This window comes from Solea senegalensis, linkage group LG10 (genome assembly GCF_019176455.1).
Source record: "Solea senegalensis isolate Sse05_10M linkage group LG10, IFAPA_SoseM_1, whole genome shotgun sequence".
NCBI lineage: Eukaryota > Metazoa > Chordata > Actinopteri > Pleuronectiformes > Soleidae > Solea > Solea senegalensis.
This window is the reverse complement of record NC_058030.1, coordinates 9,392,356-9,413,135: the sequence shown is the minus strand read 5'-3', so window position 1 is coordinate 9,413,135 and position 20,780 is coordinate 9,392,356. Positions and strand designations below refer to the sequence as shown.

The following is a 20,780-nucleotide window of genomic DNA, read 5'->3' as shown; positions in this document are numbered from 1 at the left end:
CTTAATTTTCATCTCTATTTCTCAACCTATATATATAGATACATATATATATAGTATATCATACTTTCATTTCTTCACACAGTGCTCATCAGTTTGTTGTAAATAGATTTGTCTAACCAGTTAAATGGCAAATAGTTCTTTAAAAATGTCACCAATTCAATAGTCACTCAGTCACTGCTAATCCAGCACCTGCTCTTCTGTGACGTCATCACGCTGTGATTGGGGCGTGGTCAGTCTCAGTAATCAAGTGGCTAATTTGTAGCAAACAACCGAGTGCAGCAGGTGCGTCAGTTGTGTTTTAGGCCGAAGGCAGAAAACAAACGAATATATGTATACACACGTTTACTTATATACATATATACGCCAAGGACAAGTCTACTGGACAGTGGTCCGGATACAAATCTGGATATTACTGGTAAGTATAGTAATATCTTTAATTCTGCTCATTTACAGTAGGTAATTAATGTAATTAGTTTTTCGGACCATTTAAATTTTGAATGCTTGGTAATCACCAGCTTTTTGATTGTACTCTGTTTTGTCCATCTATTCTCACTTAGCATTTTAGTCATTCATTTACTGTATTCTCAACCTTTCCACTTGGCAACTGGTGACAAAATGTTTCATCAGCTCCTTTTTCTATTCTCCATTCTTCATGATTAATTCTGTTCTTTGAATGTGTGAAGTTAATATTTGTTATATGTTTTATTGTATTAATGTGTCTGTGGTCATGTCTATGTTTGTATGTGGTAAACATAGGAAAAATGCATTAACAATCAAAACTACTATTACTTTGCTGCAATGGTCTTTAGAGTGAACATTATGTTAAATTACTGTTTAACATTTTTAGTTAATCTTATAACTGTTGAAGGATGCTAAACATTAAATATCTGAAATCCTTCACTGAGGCCACACTGAGCAACATATGGATAAAAAACTAATCTCTTCACGTGTGTCTGTTGTTTTCCCAGCCTTGATGTAATGTGACCTCATGCACATGCATCCATAGCTTAGAAAAAAGATGTAGGAATACATTATCAACTGGTGTGCATTCTTTATTTTATATATGAAAAACTATAACAAATGGCAAACATAAGAAAGATTAGAAAAATCTTACAGCGTTTAGATTTAGTTACACTTCGCACCATTTGCTATGGATTTTGAAACACATCTACACTGAAGTGACACACAAAAAAAATTCACTATGCAGTTGCTTCTAAAAATGTACATTCAATTTTTTACTTTGTCCAAATCTATGAACCTCTTTTATGACGGACATCTAGACAGTCTCACAAGGAAAATTACAATGGCATAATTCATGATGGCAATGTGATCAGTAATACCTGTGCTGAGGCATTTTCCCTAAAATATGTCAAATATCTGCTGTCAAAAAGGTTATCTAAGTAGAAATAACATTCTTTCAAATGAAAACAACCTCCATCCCAGAAAAATTAGGCATGGAGCGTTTTGGCAAATTTAATTGATACAGTTTTGAATACAAAATAAAATCTATGTAATAATGAATTTTTTGGCACATTTTTGATCAATAATTTTACAAAAACCTTTCAACATAATTTAGGTTAGAGAGAAGCTCTATTTACAGCCTCGCAACTAAATCTTCAGCATTGAGCCTTCACATGGTGCACAATCTGAAAGTCATAGGAGACTACCGACAACGTTCAGCTTCCCTAACCAAATTTGTGTTAAAAAAAAAAAGAACTGGTTTAAAACGTGTTATTTTTTCCTTGCACAGTGTTACATAACTGGTGCCCATGTCACTGCAGGCTGTAGATGAGACAGAACACTATAACAGTGTTTCCCAAACTTTCTGTGGGGACGCACTTATTATTCGGTGACGCATTGAGCTCACAGAGCAATTGTTGCAATTGTCGGGTTTATATCTGCTCATGTTGTGCCTGCAGTTTGACATATGACAGTGGAAATTTGATTCCAACATGGGCCTGATCAGGTGCGGTCAGTGTTGTTACACATGCTCAGCACACAGGTCTCACCTAGCACTGGATCACTACTCCAGTAAAGGCAGCTACTTCCTACACAGCAAATAAATCTAAAAAAATTTTTTTTGCCTCAGGTCACCTGTCACCTGATGAAATGAACTCAGGACAGAGAACAGCCTTTAAACGTGAGTAATTTAATAACCATGTGGATGAAACTCGACAAGCATCCTCTCTGTAGCGATCCTGCCGAGCACAGTTTTAAATAACCGTCTAAAAGCCTGTAACAAGGACAACAAAACTGTAAGGACACCTTTTTGCTGACTGCAGAAGATTTATAAGAAATTGAGAAAAAAAAGTTGTTTGCTGTGCAACCTATACCCTGACATTTCAAGGCACCCTTTGTGCTGTTGTAGTTGATCACTCAGCTGGGTTAGTGCCATCCTCCTTCACGGCATCCACGAGAAAACTGAGTTCATTGCACAGAGTCTCGTAGCGGTAGGCCATGCGAATTTGTGCCACGTTTGTCCGCCGAATGTCATTGCCCTCTGGTCCTTCCTCTAGGTAGTTGGAACCAATGAAGTGTTTCTTCTCCTGTGGATGAGACGGGTGAAAAATGTCAGGTGGTTTTCAGAGTGTGATCAACCTCCTTAAGCAGCACGTGTACTTGACTTGTTTTGAACAGACTGTAGGTTATTATTTTTGCTCCCTAACTGTCCAGTACACAATAGGCTTAATTTAATTAGATTCATTATCACAGATAGTGTTTAACTTCTTGTGCCAAATTTCTTTTGTTGAGGCATAGATTTCCTACACTAATCAGAAATCAGCTATTGTACAATTATGAGATTACACACTAATGGAATTTACACATTTACATCACTCAATGTTTAGTTTAATATGACATAATACACACTCATTAAGAATGCTATTGCTGATAGCCAGGCATTGTTTGGTCTGAATGACTGTGGTTTTGCCACCAGGATGTTTAAAAGCTGGTCTTTTTCAAAGTGGAAGTCTGATATGAAATATCTAAAATATCATCACTTCTCAAGCCCTCATGTAGTCCTAAAACCCAATGAGGCAACTAATGGAGAAAAATGTTATACCTGGTGTGAGAGGCCACTCTGCAGCACACTGTTCCTCGCTATCTCGCACAAATCACAGGTGCTCAGCTTCCACAACTGGCCAGCGATGGCATACTCCTCCATCAAAGGCTCCTATAAAACAATTGCAATAGAAGCTAGTAACAAGTTGCCATGGTTACACAATGAGGTGTGAAGTATGTTTAACATGCTGGGACAGGGCAAGCACAGATTCAGATCCATGATTAAATCCAGAAGAAGGCAGTAATGTAACAATAAGAATGTCAACTTCCATAAAATTTAGCTTATTTGTACATCATTGCTGCTCGAAATGAGCTCCTGTTACTTCTGTTCCAAATCTAATTCTATAGCTGCCATAATTGGTGGTGGAAGATATTGTAAATGGGATAAAAATAAATATGCTTGATCCCTGTTCTTCTTGTTCTGACCTTAGTGTAATGGAACTGCATGGGATCATCAGTGGACAGAGACACACAAAGGCCTTTGTGTAGAAATTCTCGCAGAGGGTTCTTGGAGTACTGCAGGAACAGGCTGTTGTTGCTGAGTGGAGACATGGCGATGGGCACCTGGGCCAGGTAGTAAAGGTACTGCAACACTGGACTCTGGACACCAGGAGGAGATGATAATGAATAACACTTTTATATTACAGTCTACTATTTTAAAGGACTCACAGGAGTAGTTTAATTACCTGATATTAAAGGGATAAGTTGCAAATAGTTGTTTCAGTACGCACCTGTACAATACTGTGCAAAAAGTCTTAAGCCACTATTACTTGTTTTTTGGTTTGTTTTGACCATAGAGTATAATTATATCTCATTCACTTTATTGGAACACATCCAAGTCAATTGTCTAGTGTGACCTAACCTCAGATTTGAACAACATGAGACCCTGGCTTCCTTAAACATGGAGTGGAACTCTAATTAATGTTAATGCTCCAAGTTTGCCCTACTATTTCATGTTGGAAAAATATCTGCGATTACCCTGGGTTTATTCAGGTCATTCTTGAGCGTTACATACACATCTTCTATTGGTTAAACTCATTGACAGTTTGCTAATATACAAGACCAACTTTCAGTCGCATCATTCTAATCCAAATGCCAATGATCACAGAATTTTGACTTTTGCACAGTCAAAAGTCCTATATATGTGTGTTGGTTGACTCTGGACTTGTATTGACTCTTGTATTATGGACTGTGGGCTGCACCTTCTTGAGGTTGAGTCCATGGGAGATGTTGTCAGCTGTGAGGAAAGCGGAGACGAGGTGGGTAATGGAACCAGCCTCACCACAGTGAGGACGAAACTGGAAGGTGTTCAGCCCTCGCTCCCTGGGAAATAACAAGTAATAATAACAATAATAATAATACGCAGTGGTAGATGATGAGGTCCAAAACAATAAATATATAATACAATTAACATTTTCAAATCACTTGATATTGATAATTATAAAAATGTAAGTTGTTTAAAGACAGATTTTTTGACAGTGAAAGTTGAATAAACCACTTAATTTTTTATGGAGGAAAAACAACAGACATGAGTTAGACAGGGAAACATGTCACAAATATAAGGTAAAATAGTGGCTATATGGGTAGTGCAATACTTTTAAGGATCTATGAAGCTCATTTCTTTAAAGAAATAACATTTCCCAAGGAGTCAAACAAAAAAAATCTGCATTTATTATTTATTTTATTTTATTGGAGTGTCCCAAGTCTATGCAAAATCAAGTGTGAAAATATTCCCTCCATTAGATTTTGTTGGTGATCTGAATAAAGACACTGAACTTGTCTTGGCATAAGTTTGACTCTCTGCGTGCTCCTACATAGTATTTTGTACACATGTGATGGTGTATCAAACACTGCTGAACATACTAGTGCACCCTGAATTATTTTCCCCTCAAGGAATCAGTGTGAACATGTCAGACAAACACGTGTAGGCTTTTAAATCATGTACATTAAGACTTTTGAATTGAATCGGCTTCATGATATTATGTAAAGTTATAGGAATATTTTGTTTGAACATGCAGGACTTACTTGCGTAGGTTGTTCAGCACCATGATGTTGGCGTACATATAGAACAGGTAGTAGGTGTAGGGAGGGTTGTCATCCGTGGTCCATGCCTCCGGCTTTGGACTTTTATAAGTGAACAAGTGGTCACTGTGTTTGGATTCATCGTCCACGCTGTCAAATCCTGTCACCTGTGTGCCAACACATTAGATAATGTAAGCACACAACCAAGCATGCTTTAGTCTTTTACGGAACATTTCAGATTTAAAGATAAAGTACTTTTAAAGTACTTACGTATTTCAAAAACACATGTAATTCTTTGTGTTTCTTTGGATTGACTGTTGCCTCAAAAAGGGGGAGGAAAATGTTCTCCAGCATCTTGGCAAAGTGTGGTACTAATTTCCTTGACTTGAAAATGTCACTGCAAGATAAAAAGAATCAAATCAGCTCATCTTCCCAGTCAGGAAACTAATATTCTAGCTTATCTTCCCTTATTTACAATAACTTCCCGAGAAATGTGTGAATACATTTACTATAATCCAGTGTCACATTAAGGAGGGTAAAAAAAGTTTTTGTCATAGAATAAGCCGTTTCTATGTACTTTCAACAAGGGGCTCGTTTTATGAAGCTGAACAACATCCTTTTTTGTGTGCAATGGCCACCGTAGTTGTGATTGGGAAAGTTAAATGTGGGGAGAGGGGTCTGTTTGTTTTGTTTGTTACAATTTGGAGCCTTCCCATTAAATGTCACTTATTCTTACACACTGGACCTTTTTATAAAAAGAGGAAATCAAATTACACTTGATATGCTAATAGGTAGTATACAGCTCCGTATAGTAAACTATCTTGGCTATTTTTTCTTTCTCTCAGCTTCTCCCTCTCGAGGGGTCACCACAGGGCAGAGGTTTTTATACTGGATGTCTTTTTTTGACACAACCCTCCCATTACTAACTAACCCTAACCCTAACCCCACTTAACAATGGGGATTGTGTATCTTGCTCAGGGGACTTGACCTAACAGGGACTTGAATTGGCAACCCCTCAGTCACAACAAGACAAGTTCTTGTTCCACTTGGCTATGGGCTTCCTTAAACTGTACTTTACAAATGTTTACACTCCCCTTTCAGTAAATAAGGCCACAAGAGCACTTACTAGATCCTGGGAATTTGGATCATCCATCTCATGTTGGGTGAGTGGACCTTGTGCTGGATGAACCACGTTGCTAGTCCCTGCCACTCACTGGTAGAGCGGCCATAAATGGACAGACGCGGCTCAGCGTGCTGGTATTTACTCTCCTCCAGCTCCTTTGCTACTTCCTGAAAACACACGCCAAACCACAGGAAGCCGGTGATGTTTCTTGATAAAGCACAAACGAGGGTAATCACTCATAGAGCAGATAGCCCATTGTTCAGTCATACTTGTGCATTTTTTAAAATAGCAACAGAGGAAACTGTTGTTGCCCCAAAAGAAAAAGGAAAATCCATGAACTCCTGTAGGCGTCACCACCAGTGGGTGCAAAGCATCAACAAAATACACTGCAAAGACAGATGAAGTGTGTTTGGAGGAGAGGGAGAACTTCTACCTAAAATGAAATGTCTGTACATCTTTATTGCTGTAATTTGACAGTTTACTGACAATTTATCACAGCTTCAGAGATTTCCATTCAGCATTTTAGTAAAATAAAGGCATTAGTTAATGGTGAATTGGAGTAAAAACCTAATATAGTCCAACTTTAATCTGAATAAACAGAAAATCAGTTTAAACGGTACATGCCATAAAAACACTGGTGTGTGTGGCACCTTTGAATGATATTAACTGATGATACTACACCTTGATTATACGTGCAAAGTATTCTCCTTCGATGTAGTTGTCGGTTTTCAAGTAAATCTCTCGCAGTTCACTGGCTCCCACTGGGTTGTACTTGGAGTTAAACTTGTCAAAGCGGTGAAATGTTTGTCTTCCCTAGAAGAGTAATTTGTAGGAGAAGATAAATCCTACTGATGATCACATTCTCATTCCAGTGAAGTGACTGTTGATTGTTTTCATACTACAGACTAAATGGACCTTGCATGGAACATTGAGAATGATTGTGTAACACCATTAGAAACGCATGAACCTCCATAATTGCAACCTTGTGTTAATAAGCACAGGTCAGTGAAATGTGTTGTGGTCATTTAAAAAAAATAACAGTTTAATTGTTGTCAGACACAAAGATCTTGTATTTTTTTTGCAATTCATGCAAAGTTATAGAAGGAATGATACTGGAAATGTGTAATGTTTTAAAAGCTGATTATTCGGATTTGTCCTTACAGCATGCACATCCAAAGAGTCCACTGTGAGGTCATACGGGTCCATGTGGAGCTTGCTGAAGACTTCTTTGAGTGTGATCTTCTGAGAGCCTTTCTCCAAAACCACACGGTCTTCCTCAGTCTGGTATGTGGTCTTTATAAATTTCAGCAGATGCTTCTGGTTCATACAAGCAGCAGCATGTATATGTGTATCCACCTATGAAGCAAACAGTGTTTTTTATTGGACAAGGTACATAAACTCAAGTTTATTCAGACTGCGGGCAGTAAATTTGGATCTGGATCTGAATTTGGAACTACTGCTGCAGTGAAGTAGCCCTTCAGTGTTGCTCAGGCTGAAAAAACTTCAGTTCACTCACTTTAAAACTATTAGTGGCCAACAGGTATTACAATGTTTTAAATGGCATAGATTCAAGGAAAATCAAACTTAGAGCAAAAGCTGTGACTGTTTAATAAAAAAATACCAAAATAATACATTATAAGATATGTTTTTAACCTTCAAACAATCTGTAAAGATAGTAAAGTATAAACCCTGTGTCAGATCATCAAATATATTCTAAACTGCAACTTTTTTTTAAAAAACAATACATTTTTCAGCCATGTCATACATGTATTATGTAATAATTTAATAACTAATGCCAAACTAACCTTTCTGACGTTGTAGAAGTCTCTGTGTGGAACGCATTTCAGCTCTTTTAGCTCTGCCATTTCATTCAGCATTTCATGAAGGTAGAATTTTGAACCCAAAAAGTTCAGCCTTCTGTGACAGTAGGTTTTCCTTTGAGGCAACACAACAGAAATATTTAATCATTTTCAAATACTTAATGTCAGGTACGCCTTGCTGGCTTATGATGGCTTGAGAAATTATGCACATAAAACAGGATTTAAACTGGTACAGTTGCATTTGGATTTATAGGAATGTTCAAAATGATCACAATGTGTTCTTACGTTGGGCCGTCAGCTATCATAGCGAGTACGTAGCTCAGGTCTATGGCAAAAGTCTCCAGGTCAGGATAAGGGAGGCTGTGGGGTTGCTCCTGTTTTAGGGCATCTGCATTATCATAAACATGAACTATTCCGTTCTTTACTTGCAGCACATAGTTGAGGTCCTCAGGAATTCCTTCTGTGGAATATGGGTCCTCCCCCTCTTGAGGAGCAGGCCAGATGTCTACAGATGATGGAAGTAAATAAACAAAACAGTGAATGAGAAATAATCAGCTGTTTAAACTATACAGAATGCTTTATAGTGTGTCTTGGACATACACAGTTTTGTCACTTCTTCACCAATGTACATTGGCTTCATCAAATTTTTACTTTTATAAATATTTCAACACAAATTACAGCAAAAATGTTACATTGGAATCTGTTAAGCCAAACAATCTATTCAACTAATAAGTGACAGTAATCTTCAGTGCATAGTATTGATATTCTGTGAAACCATTTTTTAAAACACAAGTAGCTGATGTACAGTAGCCGTTATATGATGTAAAGAGGGTTAGACATCTATTTTGATACATCCAAAAATAACTCACTAAATGATCACAATATTTCATGGTGGGATATTCTATTGATTATTAAGTGTTGTATCAATATGGAAATATTCTTCACAGCTCATGTCGTTTTGTTACATTTTTGCAACTGATGAGAGCATGTGCTTGTTCTGTAAACGTTTAAACTTTTTCTGGCTAGTATTTGTCTTTATTTGGTAGTTAAAATGTTGATTTTGATAACTAAGCTTATTGGTTTATCAAAGAATCATCTGTCTGTTGCAAGGATGACTTTCCACAATGTCTTTTCGACTTAAAAACACATTAGTTTCTTCCAACGTGAACTAACGTGAGGTCTGGGTATCATTTTGACTTTGTCTGGTATTGATTTGTTTCATAATAATACTTCCAAGATGTACATTTTATTTCTCCATCTATCCCTTGTTGTTGTTTGCTGGATTGTATTCGGCGCAGGCATTTGGAAATGTGCCTCTGTCTGTAGTCGAGAATAGTGTGATTGACCTTGAATCACACCCCCTTCACACTATCTGATACACATGAACAGCAGCCTTCAAAATAACCGCAGAGTACAGTTGATCGTCATTAAGCTTCATCTCTACCAAAGCAGTGATTGTGCCCAAACCTAGACATCAAATTGCATGTTTACTAAAATTACTAAATTACACCTTTCATTGGAATTGTGAGGTATTATTTTATCATGCTATTTTATTGTGTGTTTGTTTCTACTAAGTTATTGTTAATCCTGTACCTTCTACACGTCCTGCAAACCTGTCTGCATCCTCCTCTCAAATGAGCTGGAGAAACTCCTTCAGATTTAGTTGGATAATACTCCCTATTTGGCAAAGTTTGAGTTCAGAGCAATGCAAAAAAAAAAGCTACGTAAAAATGTACTTGTAGGATTGTAAACCTGGACACTTTTGTACCCACCTGGCAAGGTCTCGTCTTCCTCCTGCCACTTCTCATTTTCAGCACTGCGGAGGAATCGGGCGATTGTCCTTGGGAAGCGGTGATAGGCCAGTCTGGAGTATTTCTCCCTGATAAGCAAGGCCCTAAGGAGACTCTTGGCTGCCTGCTCATAATCCTCTACTGTAACCTGGAAATTCAATAGAAAAGTTTTTAAAGTCTGTAAATTCAAGCTGTCAAAATTTAAAAAAGCAAAACGTAGTTTTATAGTTAAAAACTGCCCTTTTGGAATTGAAATCATTCATTTAAACCACGATACAGAACTAGACATGCTTTTTCATTAATTATTTTTGTATGTGCATTTTAGAGACAGACATATTTTTAAATTACATTCATCTATTTTGGTTTCCGGTATAGAAATGATGGTATTTGATTGCTGGAAGCTTTGTGAAGCAGCTATCACACATTTATATTATGTGCAGTTGTGCATTCATTTGGAGGATTGTTACCCCTGCACAGTAATCTCCGCTGATGGTAACTCTCTGGAAGTCTGGGAAACTGGATGGGAAACATGGCTCAGCTGTGGCTAGGGGGAACAATGTTGATGGCACAGGCGGGGCCCCGTCAAAACTGTCCGGTATCTGTAAAGATATGGACTGCGAGCGTTTCAACATGAAACTCTTCTTCCTAGTGATACATAAAACGTAAGAAAGAAAAGAAACAAGTGTTATTTTCCTAACGGTAAGTAAAATCTGATTAAATTCCACAGAAAACCATTGGTAGTCTTTTTTGTTATAATATATGATTCAAGGTTTGTACGGAAAAGGAAATTGTCCCACTTCTTAACAGTTTCTTGTGATTGCTGCTCGGCCAACTCCTTCTGTAGTGCCCTCTCCATGTTCTCATGCAGACCAATGGGACAGTCCTCCGGCACCGTGAACAGTGCCATGGCATCCTTGGTGTCTTCCTCCTTTAGGGCTGAGGCGTAAACCTTCTCTGCGATGAGACGCACCGTCTCGTCCACCTCGCTCATCGAGAGTCTTGGGAAATGCCGTGGCATGTCTGAAAGATTGAGAGAGTTGACTTTAGATATCATGATCTTTTTCTTGAAAAGGAGAGCTTGGTTTAAAGTGAGACATTTTACAATTCAAAGGTGCAATTATATTGATTCAGAAGACAACGTTTATTTGGTTATGACAGATTTGCATCAAATTTAAGTTATGACCCGAGAGAGAAGTGATTATACATTAGTAGTGATCCGAATTAAGAATTTTTTCCACTGTATGCCTTGCAAGATAGATACGTGCACCGACACTGTGGGACACTGAGCAGCCTTGGCAGAGGTCTGAGTTATATTTGTTTTCTTTGTCATTGTTTTTAAAATATCAAGTCACAGTCTTGGCCACAGTATCTGCATGCAGCACATGCTCATGTACACCCCGGATAACATGTCCACAAAGAGAAGGCTGGTGTTACGCTGTTTTTCTCACTTGCGCAGAACTGGCTGTCTGTCACAGGAACACTTCCAGATAAAGATTGTGTTACACTTTCAGCACCTGTGTATGAGGAAAGTCCAACAAGCTGCTATGCTACATGGACACTAACTTCAGGAATGGATTAGAAAGAACTACACAGTAACTGTATGTTGTGTCCACAGCTATCTGTGCGCGTAACTGAGGACGAGTAGAAACTATTGATCTATAGCTGAGCTTTTCCTGCCTGGATGATTCAAAACATCATTTTCTTTGATGGTCCATCGGGCCACACATGTGGTAAAATGACTGTGTAAAATGGGTTGTTTGTCTTTCTTCGTGTGCTCTCTGTACTAAAGCATTGGCACAAAAGATCTTGTAGGTTGTTGTGAGGAGTGGTATAATAATTTCTTTTAATTATGAAGCTGTGGGAACAAGGTCAACTGTGGCAGGTTGTACAGTCTCTGTAATTTATGGGGAAAGTGATTTGTTTACTGTAATTGAGGCTTGAAGTTTCAATGTCATAAAATGCTTTTGGAATTGGAGATACTTGCTAACATGTTATATTTCATCACAGAAATATGATAAAATATGGCAGCACTGAACAAAGACACAACATCGTTGAGGCTATAAATGAAAATAAGAGCTAGATGAACTTGAGACCTACAGATATAAATTTGAAGTTAGGGGCTGAGCGGTGGACTTGCTATGTTTTGTAAAGCATCTTCCTTAACTCACATCAGTAAACATGTAAACACGAGTGGCTGACTCGTGTCAGTGCTGGCTGCAAGTTCTGCCAGTGTGTGAGGCAAGTTACAGTAAACAGTTAATCACTCTCCAGGCTGTTGACCTGGCTGCCCCCTGTGGAGAGGTCATTGCCTCTCTACTGGGAATGGTATGCAATTCAGAGAAAATGGGAAACACAAAGATCTTGCATTCAGGCTCTTTCTTCTCTGATACATATTTGTGTTTAGTGTGTTGAGTAGTACTGTGGTGAAGCCTAGATCCTTTAAATTCAGCAGTATGATCATGACTGATGGGAGACCTGGTCATTGATGCTAGGTTGATTACTAATTGCGGCATTTTGTACTTTTAAATTAGCCATGACAGTTTTTACTCCAACTCTAGAATTTACAACTAGAATTTTGCAGATTGTTAAAGTATCCTAAAGTCTCTATTTAAACGAGAAAGGGAATGTCTGAGCCTTTGTTTTGAAGAACTGCAGTTCAGAACGTACCAAGACTTTTGGTTCTCAAGACCTTTTTGATGGAAACACAGGCATGTTTATTTGTATTGACCTCTTTCTCTAAAATAACCATGACATGAGCACTGGTATCTATTTTTAAACTTGGTTCCCTGTGAATTCATGTGGGTAGCAGAGCAGATGAAGGACAGTGGAGTTGTTTTTTAAATGGGGCTGGCTGTTTGCCTAATGTTCCTGGTGTAAGAACTAAAACAAAAAACAGTTGCCTACCAACGTGCATTAGTAGTTGAGTTGTTGGATTATTTTATGACAATGTCATCACTGTTACTTTTAATGTTAATATCGCAGTCATTGCAGGACATGTGGCCAGTTCCAGCATCAATCCCCGAGGTGATATTTGAATCAACAAGCAGGAGACGTTCAGTACTTTAATATCAAATGGCAAACTCCTGTGTTGCAGAATCACCATCGTTAGTGGTTTACATGCAACTGTATCCACATACTGTTGCCCTCATATTGGCACACAATGTACTGCCAGTTCTTTGGCTAACACTTCATTCCCGACAAGCCTGTCACCACGTGTGCTCTCTCCCTCTTTCTACTGAAACAGCTGAGGTGCCTCAAGATGACCTTGACCTACATATTCCGGCTATTGAAATAGGAACTGTACAAAACAGTCTGAGTATGCTACGAGGGTCTTTTTGGTGTCCGTTTACGCGCAGCACCTAGAATGCTTGAAAAATGCATGGGAAGAAGCCAGAGGTGTATTTAACCAAGATGCTTGTGGGTTTGCAGTTCTGTCATGCCCTCGTTACTAAGCAACCGAGAGAAGCTGCTGAGATAATGGAAGTTGATGCAGCTTTACTGAACCCACTGAACCAAGTAAAAAATCAACACAAAGACAACAGGTTACTAGTGCTTAGTTTCCCTCAGAGCAGATTTGCCATTTGATATGTGTGTGGAGAAAAAAAAAAAGGAAAAACTTTGCCTGTCTTTATGCTTCTCATCCTTCATCACCTGATTCAGGAGCTTTGTTTGGATGATGGAGGCTCACTGTATTTTTTTGAGTTGACAAAGACCAGTTTGACCTACTTCTTTGGTCTGAGTATCAAGAGGTGCTATGAAAATGCTCACTTTGCTCCAAAAAGTTGAGATATTTGCATCCCACTCATTCGCATCCCCCTGAAATTACGGATTTTTGTGTGTATAAGATGCTGCATGTGAATGGCCCCTAACCTATCTGATAAAGATTTCAGTTAGCATGATGATCTGCCTTTTGGGAGAATAAATCTGTAGCACATTACAAGACATTGCTAAAAGTGAATATACTTGTCTTAGAATCAGAAAGTTGTAGACATTGAATAAACCCACTAGTAATTGTAATCACATTTCATCTTAGTGTCTCCAGATTTTTATAACTAATTAAAACTTCATCCATCTCTTACCTTCTGTAGTGATTTGGGCCATGTTTGGCTCTCTCAGTCTTTGCCTGTTGAGTCAAGTATCTCTGTTTTCATATGTCTGCTTCTGTCTCTTCTAGACTCTCTAGTTCTTAGCTTTGGCTCCACCTTTTTAATGTATCTGCCACTGGAAGTGTTGCAGAAACCTCTTGGTGCTGTCAAGACTGTCCTCTGCTCTGGTGTCTGTATCTGCCTTCTACCAACAATATGTCTCTGCTGTGTTATCACTCCCAACTGCCTCAGTCAGGCGTTGCTCTGCTGGTTTTGTGGACTGCTGTCAGTATTTGTAATGCACCTGCTCGTTGTTGCTGTCTTGAGTGACCCTCTATTTTGGGGAGTTGAGAGCATCATGGCAACAGGGCCTGCTATCCAAACTGGTATGTCACAACTGGCTGCTGACATGTAAGCATCTACCAATGAGGTGGGGCAATGAGACATGGCATGACAGAAAGTACATTTGAAAAACCTTCTTAGTTTACTACACATGTACAACTGTTCGTGCAATGTACATTTTTTTTAAATTAGATAATTATTGTGTGCAGTCCAATTGAAATTTAGTTACAACACTGGACTAATGCAAACTGACATGCAATTAAAATGACTAATTAAATATTAAGTTTAAAATGTCAATTAGTCATCAATAAGTGAGGACAGGAACTTCCATGCAATTAAATTGCCCACACAATCACATGCAGTTCTCAATGCCATTTAAAAAGCCATATATGTAATTTCCCTTTAATCTGGAGAAACCCAGCACAATTCAGTTCCCTGTTATCATGGGAAACTGTTTTGTACTGCAGAATATTTACTCACCTTTCCCAAAGCATGGTATAGAATCCTGCTTAGAAAGTGGCGTGCTGCTTTGACTCATTGTGAATTAGTTTTTGATCTGTAAGAAACAAAGTTTAGATTAACACCGTGGAGGTGAAGTATTAGGTTTTGAATTTGTTTTTACACACAGATTTCTTACATTGCAATTATACATGCTAGAATTAACATCTGTGCAATTTTCTCATGTTTTTTTTCCAATGTGAAAGGTGTATATTAGATATTATATAAATGTTTAATATATCCCCTATATTTGTATATTCTTAATTTATTTCGATCTCTTATTCTATTCCTGTTTTGTATAGGCTGTAACAAGTGAATTTCCTTGATGTAGGATCAATAAAGTCTAACATTGAACTTAAAATATTACAGAAACATAAAACACAGCATAAGTCACTTACTCAGTTAAAGAGATGAAAGTGCAGTCCAGATCTCCTCCTGACACACCCACTGATAATACTGCATGGACAAAGGAACATGTGTTAGTTTGCTAAATCAAGCTATAAAGGTAATAACACTAAAGACAGAGTGAGTGACCGAAGCAGAAAGAAAGAAAGTTAATTATTGAATATTTAGAGCCTATTTGTGCACAGTTTCAATTGCGTTTTCGTTTTACCAGTTTACTATTTAGTTAAATTCTGAGGAGACAGAACAAAGTAAATGAGGAAAATTGACAATGGAGTGGATCAGGATTGTGCCTTTAAAAATAATCTTAAGAGAAAGGAAGAAGTGGCCAGGATACTATTTAGAAAGTGAGTAATAAAATAAATACATGATATCATTGTAATTGCATTTAACTTTCTTTGAGGTTAAGATGCACATTGAGTCTGAAACATCTATTTTTTACAACACTGAGGTAAAAGTAAATAGAAGTAACAAAGAGGAACCCAGGTTGGTAGTTGGTTACAAAAGTTTAGCTGGAAGTGGTTTGTTGGTTTTGGAATTTCCTGTTGTTTTTCAGATGAGTCACTCTTTTACTTCGTATTTACGCAGGGCGTCGCTGATGCCGTTGTTTGCCTGTGCAGAGCTGTGTATGTGCAGCGGTGTGAATGTTTTGACGCATCAGTGGCACTTATTATTTTGAGGCTGTTAAATGGATTTAGATGGATTAGTAACCGGTTATAACTTGTTAAGATATCTGCAGTTAGTCGGTAGGCATGAAAATTTGAATGGTTTCTGTTTACCTGGAGGATTATCAGTCACCTTTGTTTCAAATGGTATGTTGAGTGCACTGCTGAGGGAAATGTCTGCACTTGTCCTGCCCTGATAATGGAATGCATTGCTGTTACAGACAGCAGTCAACAGAAACAAGTTCACTGCTGTCTGTAGCTGCGGTGTGTGTGTAACAATGGCATACATGTTAGTTAATCTAATTTTATTCAGTGTGTTTCATCAACAGGAAGTAAGACTGATAAGTTGTCTGTATTTATGCAGTGTTTTAGTGTCCAGGTTGCTTCCCTTTCACGATGGACAGACATGTTCATACTTGTGTATAATTGTAGTCTCACGTTTTACCTGAGCTGATTTTCTTTGGAGAGTGTGGAAATAATAAATGCAAAACATAATATAAAACATACAGCACAAACCTCAACAACACAGTCAGTAGTATTAACCAAATTACAATTGTCACAACTATTAGTGCAACTTATCAATATCTTCTGATAGAAAACAAATATCAAAGCACTGAAAACATTATTTCATCTACAAAGTTTGGCTGTGTCAGCAGCGTACTTACAGTTTGTTGCACAATGTAAATACCTCCTCGTACTGCAGCGACCCTTATTAGGCATCACGGGACAGAAGACGGCGCCTTTTAGAGCAGCCTCTTCGACTGCAGACAGCCAGTTTACTCTTTCAGTGCCGGTGTGAACAAGTGCAGAGGATACTAGTTGCACTGTTCAAAGTGACTTTCAGGAAGTGATTTGCATCAGTTCAGTACAGGAAATGCAGGAGGAAGTTTTGTATTGACATTAGAACTTTTTCATTAGAAAGTTTTTCTTGTGAGGAGCATAGGACATATTTATAGAATATTTTTAGAGGACATAACCTTACAAAATATGTACATAATATTTGGATATATAGATTCAGATAATCACGTAAACAATATGTCAAACACAGCTCAGCACACATTAATAAATAGACATCTGTTATATCTGTCATTTAAAGTACTGAATCATTAAAAAAAAAAGTCATTTAAAAGTAGTATTTATTTATTTACAGATAAATATTGTGTTTTATCTAAACCTAAGAAAGTTTACTTTATATTAGCATTCGCCTTGACCTTTGCAGTGCTAGGTTGCCTGAGGAGCAAAGTGTGTCAAATCGAGTCAAGTCGTGCTGGTTTAGCACATTTAAAACAGCTGAACCAATGTGCTTTACAGAAAAATAATGTTTACAAATTGCAAAATCTGTATGCATAAAAGTCCCCAAACCCAAAGATCCCCCACCATACAATATATCATAAGTGATGAGCAACTCATGATTGTGCACTATTTTTTACTTTTTATATACCTACCTGACCAAAACTCTGCAGCAGTTTTGATGAGGTAAACCACATTTTAGTTTAACTTGCTGTTTATCTCCTAATTAGATATCTCCTAAAATTAGATTGTTCTTGTGAGTATTTTCTTTAGAGGTGCAGAGGAGAAATCTTTGATTCAAAGAGAAAAACTTCAACAAATTTGTTTTGACATATTTTCTGTCCTCTTGATAGCACAATGCATTATTAATTATCATGATGTCCTGTCTATTATAACAATATAATATAAAAAGAAAATCAACAATGTAACAAAAGCACAAGATATACACAATTAAGTGCAATCATAAATAAATAAATAATCAACAATAAACAATAAATCAAAATTAAAACAAATAAAATTAAACAACTTAAATGTTGTCAAATGCAAATGAAAATGGATGCGTTTTAAGAAGAGATATAAAAACAGAAAGGGAAGAGGCCAGGCAGATTATTCTACTGTTTAGGGGCTACAAAAGCAAATGCACAATCCCCTTTGAGCTTCAGTTTACTTTTTGGTCAGTCAGGAGCAGTTGCTCCACCAAAAAACATCACTTCTGTCTTCTTATCATTAAAATTTAAAAAGTTAATAGCTATCCCCACAGAAAGTTCCGTCTGCCGAGTAGGACTTGAACCACTCCAGGGCTACACCCCTAATGCCCACTCACCGTTCTAAATGAGAGCTCAAGATCTCATGGTCCACTGTGTCAAAAGCAGCAGTTAAATCTAAAAGCACAAAAATAGCACAGTCACCAGAGTCAGCAGCTAAGAAGAGATCGTTGAAAGCTCTTAAAAGAACTGATTCTGTGCTGTGCAGAGTTTCAAAACTGGATTGGAAAACGTCAAATATTGCGCTCTTCCAGAAAGATCAGGAATTGACTGAAAACTATCTTCGAAATAAAAGGCAACTTGCAGATGGACCTTTAATTAGCGAGAACTGTGAGATCTAGACCTGTTTTTTAATCTAAAGTTGCACTACTGCAATTTTCAGGGACCACACCTGAGCAAAGTACATAGGATTAGCCTTCTTGAACTTGTCTGACAGTATTTTGTAACTTCTCTGCTCTCTGCTTTGTGGATATATTTCTCCTATATACAACATCGGTTCCTCTCACACTCAATGTTTATCTTCTTTGCGTATATTTGGTAGGTGGACTGTAACTGCACACTGGGACATTAGTGGTTTCTGAGTAATGGAATACAACACCACCTTGTGGACAAAGTAGGAAGACGCACTCTCGTGGCCTCTTACTTTTCTCCAGTTCCACTTTTGATTGTGTCATTGTTACTTTACCCAAGCAATATTTTAAAGAATTTAAATTATTCCTAGGCATTTATAGTCTTGTTTTTTTGAAAATATTTCCCAGGTATTGCTTCATGTAAATGCACAACAAATATTGCTTAATTCATTTAATCTTTCCAGTGTGTGTATATATATATATATATATGTATATATGTATATATGTATATGTATGTATGTATATGTATGTATGTATGTATATATATATATATATATGTATGTATATATATATGTATGTATATATATGTATGTATATATATATATGTATGTATATATATATATGTATGTATATATATATGTATGTATATGTATGTATATATATATATGTATGTATATATGTATATATATATATATGTATGTATATATGTATATATGTGTATATATATATGTATATGTATGTATATATATATGTATGTATATGTATGTATATATATATATGTATGTATATATGTATATATATATATATGTATGTATATATGTGTATATATATATGTATATGTATGTATATATATATGTATATATTTTTTAAATCCATGATGCTGTATCACCTCAATTTTGAGCTTTAAAAGTTTGAGATTACCCGGCTTCAACTTCACAGGGAACTTTTTTATAAGCCTTGTGCCACATCCGCAGAATAATCTAAGTCAACAGCAAACAGCAAAGTCTCTGGGTTGACATGAACAAATGATGTTCCCAATATGGACAAATATAATACAGCTCTTTATCATATTCGATAAAAAGCTGTTGCATTATTTTTAGCTTGGTGTATATGAAGATGTGATGATTTGTGAGACAATTTGATGAATCCCTTTAAGTACAAAGAAAGCATGTAGTTATTTGTCAATGTATATCTCTATGTATATCTATGTGTGTGATGAATTGTTCAGTGGACCCAAATAGTTCAAGTGAGCTACATCGTTTTAGACGCTGGTGCTGAAAAACAATCTTTGCAGTATTTAAAAACATTTTTACTTATTCAAACAGGGAGGTTTTGACATTTTCAAGAAAATAGCCAGATTTGTTGTGAATGTGTTTCAGGTCAGAGCGTCCACTCTGCATATGATCTGTGGAGGTCAAATTCCATAGTTATTAATATCTTTTATCTAATCCTCTTTAGAATGTTACTGATGTGCAGCGAACCCTACTGGTCCTTTCTCTCCATTCATCAAAACTTATCTCTGCCAAAACAATTCATTTTCTAGAAATGCCTTGATTGCACAATTTGGGAACATTGTGACCCAAAGCAAATTAAATTATAGTTCCCATTAAATTTATGCAGCACAGATGAAAAATTGGTGTTTATTTTTAGAATGGAATGTACCCCATTGGTTCACATGTTTTGGACTTGGTATTGAATCATTCTTTGTGAAGTCATAAAATCACTTTAATCAAGGGTTAAAAAATTAGAATGAACGCCAACTCCACACATACACATATTATGCTCTCAGGCAACAACTTTCTTGTCACAAGCCTCAAAAACGAAAGTTTAAATGTAGTAATTTTGGAGATTATTCATGAAAACAGGACCAAAGTAGTAACTTAAAGCTGCTTTACACATCACCAGTAATGTTTTATTAATTTCTTTTACTTCATGTAATAATCTTTGTCAGTATTCTTTATTTATTATAATATTTTGTCTATCTGTGAGCAGTGTGAGCGTCAAATAGTAAAGGATAGATTTTGAATTGTGTGTATTTGAGGACCTGTAACTATTTTGATAATAGCGGAGTGACAATTTGTTGTTTTTCTTTTCAATATATTGTTTTCTTTTGTCATATGTAGGTTTGTTTGAGGACGTCATCTTTCCTAAACAATTAATTGATAATTCAACACACATTAAACATTCAATTACAGCCCAATTAAAAAATAAATTAAAAGGTTTAAAAGCAGCATAACTAAAAGGTTTAGATTTAGATAACATATTCTGCGGATGTACTGTATGTTATGGCCCAAAGAAGAAATTATTAGATTTTGCTTGATGATCCGGTTTCAGGACTGTTTAAAAACAATTACTGATGTTGCATGATTGTGGAGTGTGTTGACACTCTGGGCGTGGCATTGGTGCAGGTTTTCATGCTCCGAGTGTTTTCTTTAGTTTTAAAAACTGCTCTGATCAGAACTTGCTTCCTGGTGTTGACGTCTGTCAATCTTTAAATATATGTGTGTGTTAAATGATTATGGTTAAAATTAGGGTTAATGCTTTGTTTTGGCCGTCCAAGTGTGTGTTT

General features: G+C 36.9%; 1 protein-coding gene across 3 annotated transcripts; it reads right to left on the bottom strand.

The window, feature by feature from the left end:
• Positions 1-1,034: 1,034 nt before the first annotated feature.
• LOC122776158 (AMP deaminase 3-like) lies at positions 1,035-16,619 on the bottom strand. 3 transcript variants are annotated; one of them, XM_044036550.1, is made up of 17 exons: positions 16,473-16,619; positions 15,139-15,196; positions 14,723-14,798; positions 10,613-10,835; positions 10,283-10,460; positions 9,798-9,963; positions 8,311-8,530; positions 8,011-8,140; positions 7,367-7,561; positions 6,887-7,018; positions 6,209-6,372; positions 5,353-5,479; positions 5,086-5,249; positions 4,263-4,383; positions 3,487-3,660; positions 3,062-3,172; positions 1,035-2,546 (listed from the first exon to the last, which is right to left on the bottom strand). In XM_044036550.1, the coding sequence occupies exons 3-17, from the start codon at positions 14,778-14,780 to the stop codon at positions 2,373-2,375; spliced, it is 2,337 nt and encodes a 778-aa protein (XP_043892485.1). In that variant the 5' UTR covers positions 14,781-14,798; positions 15,139-15,196; positions 16,473-16,619; the 3' UTR covers positions 1,035-2,372. The 3 variants fall into 3 exon arrangements, with proteins under 3 accessions (XP_043892485.1, XP_043892486.1, XP_043892488.1); XM_044036551.1 differs by lacking the exon at positions 16,473-16,619 and adding an exon at positions 15,922-15,975; XM_044036553.1 differs by lacking the exons at positions 14,723-14,798; positions 15,139-15,196; positions 16,473-16,619 and adding an exon at positions 13,895-14,160.
• Between the last annotated feature and the right edge of the window lie 4,161 nt (positions 16,620-20,780).

Excerpts from the sequence above, each read along its gene's own strand:
- LOC122776158 (XM_044036550.1), bottom strand. The coding sequence starts at position 14,780 with ATGAGTCAAAGCAGCACGCCACTTTCTAAGCAGGATTCTATACCATGC. Across the intron at positions 10,836-14,722 it reads TATACCATGCTTTGGGAAAG|ACATGCCACGGCATTTCCCA; the intron begins GTGAGTAAATAT and ends TCAATCTTTCAG. Across the intron at positions 10,461-10,612 it reads TCACAAGAAACTGTTAAGAA|GAAGAAGAGTTTCATGTTGA; the intron begins GTGGGACAATTT and ends ATGTATCACTAG.